Source organism: Propithecus coquereli, unplaced genomic scaffold (genome assembly GCF_000956105.1).
Source record: "Propithecus coquereli isolate 6110/MARCELLA unplaced genomic scaffold, Pcoq_1.0 Scaffold146, whole genome shotgun sequence".
Classification (NCBI taxonomy): domain Eukaryota; kingdom Metazoa; phylum Chordata; class Mammalia; order Primates; family Indriidae; genus Propithecus; species Propithecus coquereli.
Window position 1 is genome coordinate 2219437 of NW_012138969.1, and position 15033 is coordinate 2234469.

The following is a 15033-nucleotide window of genomic DNA, read 5'->3' on the forward strand; positions in this document are numbered from 1 at the left end:
CATCCATGCCAACATTTATTGTTTTGGGACTTTTTGATAAAGGCCAGTCTCACTGGAGATAAGTGATATCTCATTGTGGTTTTAATTTGCATTTCTCTGATGATTAGAGATGTTGAGCATTTTTTCATATGTTTTTTGACCATTATTCTGTCTTATTTTTTTAAGCAGGGCAGGATGCTAGGGATCCAGGGGTGTGGGGTACACCTCTTCACTGCTTCCTGCACTGGTTCCATCCCTGACAGCTGAGCCCTTCCTGACCTCCTGCAGCCACCTCACCCCCTATGAGTCCTAGCCCAACAAGTGTATGTGTCGTTCCACAAACACATTAGGTTATTTCATATCTCTCTGCCTCCACACATGTTGTTCCTCTTTCTGGAACATTCTTCTTTCTACCTTCCCTCAATATCTAGTCATTCTTCAAATCCCAATTCAAGCCTCTCATCCTTTGGAAGCCTCTCCTGCCTCCCCCAAACCCCCTCCTTTCCAGCCACTCCCTCCTCTCTGGCACTTTGTTGTATATCCACCATCGCCAACACCGTATGGAATTACAGTTTATTTCTACATCTGTTACACGGGGAGAAACTGGCCGCACCTTGATGTCAGTGACAAGCTGTTGTTTTCCCACAGGTGGCATGATCCTTAGCACAGAAGAGATGCGTAGCCACTGTTTGTTGGGCTGAGAGAACTGTGCAGGGGTTTTTGTAGTTCTTATTATGTTAGGAGTTTTATGAGAATGGAACTAGTCAACAAATATGTGCTAGGCACTCTTTTAAGTGCTACAAACACTTAAGGAGAACACTGTTCTGGAGCAGTGAACAGAAGAGACAAATATCCCAGCTGTCATGGAGCTTACAGTCTACATTTTAAGCTGGACGCTCATAGGCTTAGCTAAAAATTCTATTAAATATTACTAGGGAAGAAGAGGAGAACCGATATTGAGATAATTAGCAGTCTTTGCCATACTATTGTTTCATTTTCTCTGTGCTTAAATGGACATGTATATCTTTTATTCTTAAGAAATGGTAAACTGGTAATTCTGGTTTGTTTGTCTTAATTGCATGTGCTGAGCTTTGTTGCATGTGCCTTAAGAGCTGATTTAACAAGTGTCTCATTTTTTATTTGAGAGAGAAAGAGAAAGAGAGTTGGGAATAACCAGGGAAAGCCCAGATTTCAAGGAAAATGTTCTTGAAAGTTCCTTCATGTGTTATTGGCTTCACACAATAACATAATAAACTAGGTAGATACAGCAGATATTATTGCCCCATTTTACAGATGGAAAAACAAGGCACAAAGAGTTCAAGTAAATGCACTAAGATGATAGAGTTAGTTGGTAGAAGAGCTATTATCTCCGGACTTCATACTTTTTATTTGATTAAGGAGTGGTTAGTTAAATAGTAGTGTCAAGGAACTCAGGATCAATAGGTAACTAAACTGTTTACTGTCATTTTTAACTGCAGCTGTTTGCAGAAAGGAATGAATCAAAGAAAATCTTTCTGCACAGAACACGGACACTTGCTTCAGCTTTCTCCTGATCCTCAATCCGAGGGACTGCTTTGCCTTTACATCATCACTGCAGTTCTGCCAATTCTTCTCCTCCCGCAGAGCAGCTCCTGGTGGTGAGGTCCTCCTGTCAATGATTGCTTCATTTAGCAAGCCCAGTCCTTGGACTGTGACTTTCTCTGTGGTCACACTGGCTCCAGTTCTCCATGACCTCATGTTTCAGAGGTTCCGTGTTTTGCCATAGCATTGCCTTGCCAGGCCTGAGGTCTGACTGTTTATATCAGTGGCATTTACCCAGCACCACCATTAGGCAGTGCCGGGCTTCCCCTCAAGGTTTAATCATCTGTTTCCTGTTCTAGCTTCTCCCCCAGCTCCTCTGCTGAGACCTGACGCTTCTCCCGTGCTTGCAACTACCCATGTGTCACTGGGCCCTTGCATCTGTTTATCTCATGTACAATCCAGATAATCAGGAAGTAGAGTAAAGGATCCCTCTCTGCTGCATAGAAACAGAAAACTGAAAATTCCAGAAATTAAGAAAAATGTATATCAGAGATAAAACATAAGTGAAAAGAAAACAAGCTTTGGGAAAGAGTCTCTAAGCTTCAGATTCCTCATCTGTTAAATGAGGACAGTAATACCTACTTGAGAATTCCTTTAATGGTTAAAGTTATATACAAAAAATGCCCAGCCTAGTGCCTAGAACATAGTAAGTTCTCCATAAATGGTAAACAATAAAATAAAATTAATATATTTTCTTTTTCCATAATATTTAAAATTTGGGCAGCTGTACTCAAGGGAAATGAAAATATATGTCCATGCAAAAACTTGTACACGAGTGTTCACGGCACGTTGTTCATAATAACTAAAAAGTGAAAACACTCAAATGTCTATTAACTGATAAATAGATAAACAACATGTGGTATATCCATACGATGGAATATTATTTAGCCATAAAAAGTAATGAAGTACTGATACATGCTACAGCATGGAGGAACCTTGGAAACAGTATGTACAGTGAAAGAAGTCAGACACAAAGGCCACAATTCCATTTGTAGGAAAGTTCCAGAACAGGCAAATCGGTAGGGATGGAAAATAGAATAGTGGTGACCAGGAGCTGGAGAGTTGAGAATTGACTGCTAATAAGGATAGAATTTATTTTCGAGGTGATAAAAATGATCTGGAATTAAATAATGGTGATTGTTGCACAACTCCATGAATATACTTAAAAATCCACTGAATTTTATACTTTAAAAGGGTGAATGTTAGGTATGTGAATTATATCTCAATAAAGCTATTGTTTTAAAAATTTGTGCAGCAATAATTATGTCTTAGTTGCTATGAAATGAGAGAAAGCATATATGGCTTTGTGGGAAGTGTACACTGATACTCCATGGGGCCTGCATCATTTTTTTCTTTTTTCCCATTCTATTGATATTAGATTGGTTGGGAATTATTTAAACCTTGATCGACCTGTGCATGTCTTTCCTTTTTCATGGAAGATGCTCTCTGTGTTTGTGAAAGCAGCAAAGTGATATTATTGCTGTCCTCCCAGGCATATTTGAAATATTTAATTACTGAACTATGTGCCTTAAGCATGTGTAGATGGATGGGCCTTGGCTATTAAGAGCTGAAATAATGTGGTCTTTGTGTTGGGTCATGGTTTCCAGAGAGCCCCTGCCAGGCTGGAATAGTTTCATGGCATTTCAGCCTAAAAGTTCTTGTAGGTTATAAACTTTTATCTCTAAAACAGGAATACCTGGCTTCTCTTGACACAATTGGACAGTCTAGCATTCCTGAGCACACATTCCAGCCTGGCAGCAATCAGGTGGGGCCGCATGTGCCTGTTCTCGACAGTCTTCCTCTCACACCACTAGCTCATGCATGGCGCGTTCCACGCCTGTGTTCAGTGCTCGGCTTCTGTAGGCATTGGGGTTGGATGGGGAAAAGCCCCTCTGAAATTGTTCATTCATTCATTCATTCATTCATTCATCAAACCCATGATAAATGCTTATTTTATATGGTAAACTCTGTTAGGTATTGGGACAGTCCCTGTCCTCAGGGAAGAGAGTCTGGTAATGGAGAAAGAAATAGAGCCGGTTAATTGTAATACGTGAGCGAGTGCAGTGCTGAAAGTACGGCAGGGTATTGATACATTGCTGGCATGGAGCATCTGATCTAGCCTGAGGTGTTTGGAGGGTGGAGAGATTCAGGGCTCCTGGAGAAAGTGTTTCTGGGTCCTTCCGTGTCTTCTCTTTAGAACCAGTGCTTCAGTTCTTGATCAGAGAAGAACATTTAACGGGTAACACCGTATCTTTGGAGCACATCCACAATATGAAGAATTTAACAGAATTGGAAAACTCAGTGAATGCTGTAATCCCAGCTACTCAGGAGGCTGAGGCGGGAGGATTGCTTGAGGCCAGTAGTTCAAGAACAGCCTGGGAAACATAGTGAGACCCCATGCCTAGATAAAATTTTTCAAAATTAGCCAGGCATGCTGGCATGCATCTGTAGTCCCAGCTACTCAGGAGGCTGAGGCAGGAGGATTGCTTGAGGCCAGGATTTCTGGGCTGCAGTGAGTTATGATCATTCCACTGCACTCCAGCCTGGGCAACAGGGGCTGTCTCTTACTAAAAAAAAAAAAAAAAAGAAAGAAAGAAAGAAATCAAAAATCCAGTAAGGATGAGAAAAGGGGAAATGAAGAGTGGGTGAAAAAGATTGGGAAGAAGAATAAGCAAGGGACAAAGGAGAAGAAAAACAGAAAAAAAGAGGTACTTAGATAAATAAGAAACATATTATCTTGTCTCAGACACTGCTGCTGATATTGTCATAGACTTCTAAGTATTTTGACTCCAAGGAAAATTATGCTGAAGTAAACCTAAGCAAAGCTTATAGGAAACGGATGAATCTCCCCATTTTTAAAATTTTGTTTCCTTCTGGGACACTTCCATCCTTTCATTCTGGAATGGTCATATTGGTCATGTTGATTAATCCTAAAGAAGGTAGAGAACTTCCAATTTGACAGGTGTTTCCTGGGCATTCATTTTCCACCCTGGACAAGGGTGGTGGGGGCCTGAGGTAGGGGGTCAGAAGGCCTGAAGGCAGAGTCCAAGCTCCAGCACCCATTGTTTGCATGACTTGAGCAAGTCATAACCTCTCATCCTCAGCCTTCTTTTCCATAACCAGGGAAATAAAAATAATGCCTAACTTAGTTAATCACAGGGCTCAAAATGGAATAGAGTGTGACATAAAGGTTGAGAGGCTCTTAGAAGAAAAATATAGCTCAGAATCAAAAGTATCCAAAAATGGCTCAATTATAATATGTTTAATTAAGTTTATCTTGATTTTTATTAAGGTGGTAATTGGGCTTTTAAATTTTCTATTAACTGGTCAATCAGCAAATTTTACCATTAGGAAAAATCCCTGCCCTTTAGGAATGAAATTGGTTAGCTGGTTGCTTGCATCTCAGAATCAAATATTTCTTTTGACATCACACTTCACACTTACCCAGGCTTTGTGTGTACCGTGTCTGTGATTGCTTTGAGGATGAAGGAGGGCGTACTGAGGAGGGATGTTGAGGGAATATAAACATTTACCTTTTTTGGTGAGGAGGGTTTCATGAGAAGTAAGTTTTTCTGATTTCTTAGTTCATTGGGAAGTGTTGCAATTAACTGACTTGGTAAGACCTAGGAAAAGGCTTTTGTTGGGAGAAGTCCCCAGCACCCCAATCCATGTCCATGTCCTTCACCGTGTCCCTTTCTAGTTTCCAGCCAGCAGAAGAGTTCTAGATCTTTAGGTAGAGCCTTACCCAGTAACCAGGAAACAATACTCAACTGGCCTATTTTGCAGAGTAGCTGAGCGTCTCCGTCCCGGTGGCAGATCGGCTGCCACTGAGGGTCTCCCTGAGATCAGACTCAGCGATTGTGGGACTCGACGGCATGACTTTTCTTGAAAATGAATTTCACTAATTGCTTTCAAAAGTGGAATTTTATTTTTAGTTGGAGCTCTTTATTGGCTACACCAATGAGTCTTCCTCGCTGGATGAAAACAAGAGGCATTTGACAGGGTAGTTCAGTGTTTGAAATCTTGAGTTGGAAAATTCACTTTTGCCAACTCACTAGTCATGGTGAGGATGGTCCAGGCGGTGGTGACTAACTTTGTTGTTCCTTCCATCGCCATCTCCTTGAGCCTCTTGGGGAAGGTATTTTGCTAGTTCTCAGGCAGCATAGATCAATCGCCGCCCAGCGCTGCCAACCTCCAGCCCCGCCAGTTGCAGCCCTGTTCTGCAGCGAGACAGGTCTAGACTTTCCGGGTGTGTCGGGGAAGCTGAGAACATTCCTGGAGGCTCAGATGGGCAGATGGAAGTGATCAGGAATACTATGTCCTCAATATCTGATTTCCACCTGCTGAAAGATCCTGCCTGTGTCTTTAATACGGTTTCAGTGGTCCCATGCCTACCAATGTGAGCTTAGCCCTAACAACCTCAGTGGGACTTGTGGTAAAAATAAATGAATCAGTGCTAATTATTTCATGTTGGCTATGAATCTAGGAGGCAAGACTTGGGAATGAAAACTGAACTTTTGGAACAAGAAGAAATGTCAGTGTTTTTAGACATTGCCAGATAAATCTCCGAATTTTTGCCCACAGCCAAGCAGTAAAGCTGTCTTACCCTGTAGACGTGTTTGTTTATTGGCCTGGTCTTTGTGCCCCATTCCCTGCAGGAGCAACAAGGCTGGGCTGTCGAAGCTCCAGGAGATCCCTACACATGCTGTGATCACATTTCCAACATGTGTTTACCTTTGTCCCAGTTTGATTTTGAATCTGAGACTCATGCACCTCTGCTAATTGCACAGCAAGAGAAGAGGAAGAAGGGGAAACAGGAACTAGGAGCAGAAGCAGAGAGAAAGCAGAGGGGTGACATTATGGCGAGACATGGCCCGTACCTCCCTCTGAGGCCCGCGGACATGGCGCGTGTTTCCACCGCTATTCCATTTCAGGTACCAACTCCAAAAAAAGCCAGCAAGGACTCGTGCACAGAGAGGGTGCCGACCATGTGCACTGAAGCCGCATCAGGGCCACAGCTCCCCTAAAAGTGTGAGAGAGAGGCCTTGGTGGCTGGCGGCGACCAGGGATCCTTAGAGGTAAAGGGAGGTCATTGTCCCAACACGACCTTCAAAGAACATTAAATACAGCTCAAGAGCTGAGCTCTCCTGGCTGACTTATCCTGAGCCAGAGACACCCAGGGAGGAGAGAGTGAGTGGAGGTGCTGTGTTTTTACAAACTGTGCTTTTCCAGTTTGATTAGTGACGGTAAATCACTTGCAAATCACCTCTCCAGATGTCCAGCTGTCTGCTCACGTCGTTTGTTTTCTTCAAGGAACCCGTTAGTGATGTCTGTCCCCTTCCCGGGCGCCTTTCCTGGTGTGCCTGGGAGAAGCCTGGCAGACCCGCAGCAGCACTCTTCCCACGGGGGCTGCAGGGAGCTTTCGGGTTGAGACGGGGGCCGGGGTGCCTCAGCTGCACATTCTGGGTTCTCAGCTTCCTAGCTCGACGGAAAAATCCACCTCAGCCGCAGAGGTTTTTGTGTCCAGTTGCTTGTGAAGTCTTGTGGCAGGACAAGCACCGCACTGTTGTCTCTTGTACCTACAAGGCTGTAAAAATAGAACCATTAACGCCAGCCTTGCATTTCCTCCAGGGAGCTTGCATCTGGGCCTTTGGTGTCTGTCTCTCCAGGTCTCTCGGAATAGCCCAGAGCCTGTAATGCTTTCATTGTTATGTGTCCAAACGGAAACATTTTTGTCAGAAGGATTAAAAGGCAGCAGTCAGAAGTGTCTGCCTGGATTTCTGTTTTTGCCTTTTGACTGGGGAGTGGAGGAGCGGGGGTAGCTTAGTCTTAAGGTGGGGATGCGAGGCTTCCACAGTGGGCTTCCTGTTCCGGGACCCAGTGTAGGAGAGCTTGGCCCTGCACATCAAAGGCCGGCGTGGGTGCAGCGCTCTCCAACCACAGCTGGAGGATTCGTTCATTTCCTCTGAAGCCTGAGAACAAAGAGAATCTTAACAATTCGGGGAAGTAACTGTATAGGCAATTTTTTAACTCAATGAAGTGAGCATTTTAAATCTGTGCTTCTATTTTTAATTCGACACATGTGTCTCTGCATACTCCAAGCAGCTAATCTCTAAGGATGTTTGCCAGTAGTGGATACTTGCACAGATCTTGAAGTCGCTTAATCTGCACACCAGGAAAATACTTTTCATACAGTAAGACCAACTTTGTCAAAAGGCATCCATGCAAAGAGGGCAAAGAGAATGTAAGTCCTGTGTAATGAAGACCACCAAGGAAAGAAGTAGATGATATATAAATTCTCCTACACTTCTTTTTTAGAGGTGGGATCAAGTGATCCTCCTGCCTCAGCCTCCTGAGTAGCTGGGGCAACAGGTACATGTAGCTGTGCCTGGTAATTCTCTTACACTATTTATAAATAATTTAGGAATAATATAGACTTCTTATAACTTTTGGCTAACATTGTAGTCAAGATTTTTGTTTTACTTTAATTCGCTCTTACCGTATTTTGAGTGAAGAGTAATGTGCCTTAGAGCTAATTCCCAGTTTCAGGAATTGCTCTCTGCATGCTTCATGTCACGAGGCCAGTGCTTTGACTCACCTAGCGCTTCTCATGGCTGCCTGTTACACTGGACGTTGGTAGCTGGTGGCCGTGGGTCACAGTGGACGCGACTTTCGCTGACATGATGCACTTGTCAGTACAACCACAAGCGTGATGGAACCCGTGGCCCTCTTCCACGCTGCTTTCTGGATCACTTACCCACCTCCTCGAGCTGCCCAGGGCTTCTGCTACACCATCCTTGGCCTCAGGTGCTCACCTGGTATCCCTCAACACTATCAGCTTCACCCATCACCTCTCTGGCTCTCCGGGTCATGGCATGTCCAGGTAGGCCTATGGGTCTCCCTCCCTCCCAGACCTTGCCGTGAAGGGAGGAGATGGTTTTCATCCAGTTTCAAGAAGGAGACTTGAAAGCACATCAGGTTGGCCATTGGTGTCACCTCTCATCTTTGAATGATGTTTTTAATAAAGCTAGCTTTAATTCAAATACCTATTTTACAAAATAAGATTTTCAAATGTTAGTCACACACCTCTATCCCCCATTTTTCTGTACCTGTGACTTAAGTGACACAGTTTCAAGTTACTTGGTGTTTTTATCCCCTATCTTAAATGGAGTTCCACTATGTTTGCTTAATTAATTTTTTTCTCTTGAATATTCCTGAACATTCTCTCTCTTAAAGATTTTAACTTTTACTTTTAGAGCAGCAGTGACCTCCAAAACCTCAAGTAAGAAGAACAAAAGCCATTATGGATTAGGTTTAACAAAATCCTATTTGCTGACATTGCTGTATATGGAAGAAGTAATCACTCTTCACATCTCTTCACTTGCTCTTACCAAGGCCATTCTCCCAGTGGGACGGCTGCTGTTGGTAATTGCAGTAGCTTTCTCTCCCCAAAAGAATAGTTGAATCGCCAGTAGGAATCTAAGCATTTCTACTCCCTTTTAAGGGTCCCAGACTCCTCTGTCTTCCCATGACTTTTTCCTGTCTTCCTTCCTTCCTTCCTTTTAGTTTCTTTCATTTAATGATAAACTTGTGCAAGTAAGTTGCAAACATCATGACACTTCACCCCTCCCTAAATATTTCAAAATATATCTCCTAAGAGCAAGACATTCTCCTGTATAACCACAATATCATCACTTTCAAGAAGTTTAACGTTTGTACAACACTTTCTAACACAGAGATGAGACTCACATTTCCCCAATAGTTTTAATAATGGCCTTTAAACCAGGATCAAATGGAAGATCACACATTATATTTAGTCATCATGACTCTTTGGTCTTATTTAATCTAGGTTGGTTCCCTCAACATTTTTTGTCTTTCGTGTTATTGACATTTTTGAATAGTCCATCATTTGTTTTATGATTTGTCCAATAATTTAGATTTATCTGATTCTTTCCTCCTGATTCAAGTTAAACATTGTTGGCAAGAGTATTACATAGTTAATATTGTGTCTTCTCAGTGTATCACATCAGAAAATACTTGATGTCTGTTTGTCTCATAACTGATGAGTGGTGATGTTAAGTTCGATTGCTCGGTTAAGATGGTATCCACCAGATTTCTCTATTGCCAAGCTGTCTTTATCCCTTTGCAATTAATAAGTAGTCTGTGGGTGATATCATAAGACTATGAATATCCTGTTTACCAAGAACCTTTTTCTCAATGGTTTAACATCCATTGATAAATTTGCCTGAATCGATTATTGTATTGGTGATTGTAAAATAGTGATTTTTGTAATCTTATCATTCATTATACATTTATTAGCTTTCATGCTTCTGTAAAGACATATCTGTTTGAATTTTATTCTATGTGGTTTTAAAAAATCAGGAATAGATGTTGAATTTCGTTAAAGGCCTTTTATACATTTACAGAGATAATCGTGATTTTTCTTCAGGTCTATTAATATTGTAAATTATATTAATGAATTTTCTTATATTGAACAACCTTAGGCCATGCTATATTTTCTTAATAGGTTGTTAGATTTTGTTTGTTAATATTTTATTTAGGATTTTTGCAGCATATTCATTAAAAAATATTGGTCTGTAGTTTTTGTGTATGTGTATGCACCTGTATCTTCATCAGATGCAGAATCAATATTATACTTGCATTAATAGGAGAACTTGGAATTTTCTTTTTTGTCTACATTCTAGAGAAAAAGCTACGTATCACTGGAAATACCTAGTATAAGATTTGGTAGAATTTCCCTATGAAACTATTGGGCCTAGCGTTTTCTTTTTTCTGTTTATTTCTTTCACAGAAATTATTCATTTAAGCTTTATATCTGTACTGGAGTCAATTTTGCTAACATGCATTTTTCTAGAAAATCTTTCATTACATCTAGTTTTCAAATTTATCATTGAATTGTACAAAGTAGTTGCTTGTGAGTTTTTAAAAATTTTCTTTAAAATCAATCATATTACTGACCACCCTTGCCATTTCTTATTTTTTATATTTGAGTTGTCTTGAGTAATTAACTAGTGCTTGTCTTTTGTTGATTTTTTTCTCAAAGAAGCAGCATTTTAGTTTGTTTAGAGTTCTACTATTTTTCTGTTTTATACCTCATGACTTTCTACCTTTATTATTGATTTCTTTATATTTGTTTGCTTTGTTGCACTTTTTCTAGCTTTCTGAGTAGGAATTTAACTCATTTACTTTTTTTTTAATGATAGTTAATTTTATTTGTTCAAGGGCTCAGATTGCAAGCATTGAATCAAGCATGGGCTTTGATTCTTTGAGCCCAAATTCACTTACTTAGGAAGATAAAAGCAAACTATGATCTGTGTACATGGACAAAAACTAAAGGCTCAGGGTTAACCACATTGCAGTTTTTGAATTTCTACAGCCTAGAGCTCAGTAGTCACAGGTCTTTCAGGTCCTTCTGGATGTCCCACAGGGTATCTGCACTTTTCTTGAGCTGAGCAACCTCACCATCCTTTAGCTTCTGGTTGATAACACTGGTTAATCCCCGAGCATTGAGGATACATGGGAGGCTCAGGAAGACTTCATTCTCAATGCCATACATCCCCTTCACCATCGTTGATACTGGATGAATTCTGGATAGATTTTTCAGCATGGATTCAATAAGATCAGCTACACGTAATCCAATGGCCCAATTGGTATATCCTTTTAGCTTGATAACTTCATAGGCACTCTCAACCACCATCTTATGCACTTCTTTCCAATTTTCACTATCATTATCTGTTCCCATTTCTGGATTCAACTCCTGGAGAAAAACACCTGCCACATTCACTCCACTCCACACAGCCACACTTGAGTCGCCATGTTCTCCCAAAATCCATCCATGGCAGCTGCTGGGATGAATGCCAAGTTTTTCAGCCATGAGATAGCGAAATCTAGCAGAATCCAGATTACACCCACTTCCAATCACACGGTGCTTGGGCAATCCGCTTAGTTTCCAGGTAACATACGTAAGAATGTCCACTGGGTTGGAAACCACAATTATGATGCAATCAGGACTGTACTTGACGATCTGAGGAATAATGAACTTGAAGACGTTAACATTTCTCTGCACCAGATTGAGACGACTCTCCCCCTCTTGCTGACGGACGCCTGCAGTTACCACCACAATCTTGGAATTGGCGGTCACAGAATAATCTTTATCTGCCACAATTTTACACGTCTGAAGAAATAAGCTCCCATGCTGCAGATCCATCATTTCCCCTTTAAGCTTATCTTCCAAAACATCCACAAGAGCAAGTTCATCAGCCAGAGACTTTCCTAGAATACTGATAGCACACGCCATACCAACTTGTCCAACACCCACTGCAGTGATCTTATTGTTTGGGACCGCTGCTTCTTCTTCTGCAACTGGTGCAATGAGTTTTGCCTTAAGAGTTGCCATTGTGCACAGGAGAGAGAAGGCTCTGGAGCCCGCTGTAATAGTTGTGTGAAGACCTAACTCATTTACTTTTATTGATCTAAGTATATAAAACTGAATTTTTCTCCAATCATTGCTTTAATTGTGTTACAAAATTACAATATGTTGTGTTTTCATTATTAATTTTTAAAAGTCCTGAAATTGGTTTGTATTTCTTCTTTCTTTCAATAGTTGTATTTAAATAAAACAACTTTATAAGAGAATTTTTAATGGAATTTGTTGGGTTTTATTTTATTATTAATTTTTAGTTTTATTGCATTGTGATCAGAGAATGTTGTTTATCTCAATTTTATTGAAGCTTTTTTTGTAATGTAATTATTAGTCAATGTTAGGAAATGTTCCATGTGCGCTTGAAAAGAATGTATAGTCTCTATTATTGTGTTGTATAGATCTTCCATATGTTTACTTTCCCTCCCACTTATGCTGTCCTCAACCGAAAGTGATATGTTAACATCTTTTATTATTCTTGTTTTTGTTGTCTTTGCAATTTCTATACTTTCTACTATATTAGGGATCAGCAAACTACAGCTTGCAGACCAGCTGCCTGTTTTTATAAATAAAGTTTTATTGGGACACAGCAATGTTCATTCATTTACATATTGTTTATGGCTGCTTCATCACTACAACGGCAGAGTTAAGTAGTTGCGAAAGAGTATATGGCCTGCAAACCTAAAATATTTACTATCTAGCCCTAAAAGAAAAAGTTTGCCAACCCTTGTACTATATGAAAGTGCATAGATATTCACACTTAGTATATCTTTGATGTGAATCACATCCTTAGTATTATTTAATATAAAGTCATCTTCTTTGTCATGCTTAATATTTTTTGGCCTGAACTCTACTTTGTTTGGTGTAAGGATTACAACTCCTGCTTCTTTTCCTTTTTTTTTTTTAATTTGGTATACCTCTTCATTTTTAGGTGTTCCGAATAACACTGTTTTACATGTGTATCTCATATACAGCATAGAGTTAGATTTTGCTGTCTAATACAATTTGAAAATATTTTTGTTTTAATAATTGAATTAGGTGGCTCTGTTTGTTAAACTTTCAAGGTAGAACAGAAACAAGTTTTTTATACATGATTTGAAGGCTTTCGAATATACTGTATTTTGTTTAAGTGATGGTAAAGTTAATCCAAAATAGATAGGTGAAGATACCTTAGATTTCAAGTTTTATATTGGGAATTATTATTATGATTTCACAATGATTAAAGCGCAGCACTGACTAGATATTTTATTGTGATCTGGAAATTGACTTGAAATGAAAATGAAAATGAATTACTGCTTAAATTGAGGGTAATTGTTAGTGAAGTTAAAAGGTAGAGTTTACATCTTGGATAACTAAAAATTAAAACAAATAGAAAATTCCCAAGAAGATTGATTAACTGACTCTTGGTTAATTCATTTTATGCTAATACAGTTTTCGTGTTTTCATGTATTTATTTATTAATACAACCATTTATGGATTCTACAATTGGCTGAGCCCTGTTTAAGGGTCTAATGACACAAAGATGAGTTTAAGCAGTATCTCTTACTTCAGAAACTCATCATCTAGTTTGGACCATGAGGGAATTATTTTCACATATACATTTTTTTCCCAGAACTGGCCATTCTCTTTTCAGTTAGTCTAGGATTTTTTGGATTTCCCTCTCTTTGTTTGGATGACATAACTAAACTGTATTGTTCTTGCTCTCATGCAGGGTAGCCACTGATCACAATGTGGATAATACAACAGAAATACTCAGGGAGTGGTTGAAAAATGTACAGAGACTCTACCACTATGTGGAGTGGAGGCCCATGGATAAGCCAGAGTGAGTAACAAGAATCCATTTTGCAAACTCATTATTTACCCTTCTTCCGTAACCAGTTCTCCAGCCATGTGGGCTTTTAATCCTGGAGACACATGTGACTTTTCATTGTCTTTTATCTCTGTACCTCAGTTCCAAACACCTGCTATTTCTTCCTTTAATAAATCTTCATTGTTCCCTCTTTCTCTTTACTTCTACAGCTGCCAGCCAAGGTTTTCATAAATTCATAAATAAATTGCCACAATAGTATATATTTTTAAATATTGATCTTATTTATTCATATTTTAAGTATAAAGCTTTTATACTTGAGGGAGCATAGTGAAAAGTTTGTTTACTTTCTACATATACCTTGCTTTTTCACTTATATCTTGGTAATCAGTCCATAGCAATAGTTAAGGAGCTTCATTCTTTTTAACTGCATAGTATCCAATGTATGGATGTACCATAATTATTTAATCTGTCCCCCACTGATGGACATTTAGGTTATTTCCAATCTTAACTGTAGCAATTTATTAGTTGCTTCTATCTCCAGGTCATCCTACATACCATACTGTCAAATCAGTCTACCTGAAATACAAATGAGGTGGTTTCATTTCTTTATTAAAAGGACTCCAATTGCTCTTCCGTACCTACAGAACAAAGTTCAAATACCTGAGACTGATATTTAAAAGATTCCATAAACTTAGCATTCATATGTCCTGCTTTTTCCCAAAAGAAAATGTGCTTTATGCATTTATTTCCAAACCCCAAGCTAATGTTCATGCAGGCCCTGAAAGGTCCTTTCCTTCTTTGTAAACAACTCTTATCCTAAATTGTACCTACTACAGAAAGCTATTCTTAATCATTCCAGTTATAAAGATCTACTTTTCTCTCAACAGTTGTGTTCTTTATTTTCCATGGCACAATGGTACACTTAACCGATATTGTTAATTAACTATGCAATTTATGTATTTTTTTCTAAACACATTATAGGTTCTTTGGCAGGGGTTAGAGTATACAAATACTTTTATTTCACCCCAGTGCTGCACTCTTGGCAGACACTATATTAATACTTGTTGGATGAGTAAATGAGTAAGAATAAGAATAAATATATCTAAAACTTACTATTGTAAATGTTCCCACGGCTATTACAATTCCACCTTAAGGAATTGTAGATAATGAACGAATGAGTTGCCTAAATTTCTGCACAGGGTAAGTCATTTATTGAAAGCCA

The 15033-nt window shown here is 39.5% G+C and overlaps 1 protein-coding gene and 1 pseudogene across 3 annotated transcripts in view; one reads left to right on the forward strand and one right to left on the reverse strand.

Annotated features, from left to right (window-relative positions):
• LOC105806761 overlaps window positions 1–13827 on the forward strand; it is a 59804-nt pseudogene extending 45977 nt beyond the window's left edge. The window contains exon 2 of the transcript XR_001137290.1: window positions 13713–13827. The product of XR_001137290.1 is annotated as an uncharacterized LOC105806761 (transcript). The remainder of the gene's footprint in view (window positions 1–13712) is intronic.
• Window positions 10937–12017, reverse strand: LOC105806791 (L-lactate dehydrogenase B chain-like). 2 transcript variants are annotated; one of them, XM_012639998.1, is made up of 2 exons: window positions 11754–11977; window positions 10937–11591 (listed from the first exon to the last, which is right to left on the reverse strand). In XM_012639998.1, the coding sequence occupies exons 1-2, from the start codon at window positions 11975–11977 to the stop codon at window positions 10973–10975; spliced, it is 843 nt and encodes a 280-aa protein (XP_012495452.1). In that variant the 3' UTR covers window positions 10937–10972. The 2 variants fall into 2 exon arrangements, with proteins under 2 accessions (XP_012495452.1, XP_012495451.1); XM_012639997.1 differs by having other exon boundaries at window positions 10937–12017.
• Window positions 13828–15033: the final 1206 nt, after the last annotated feature.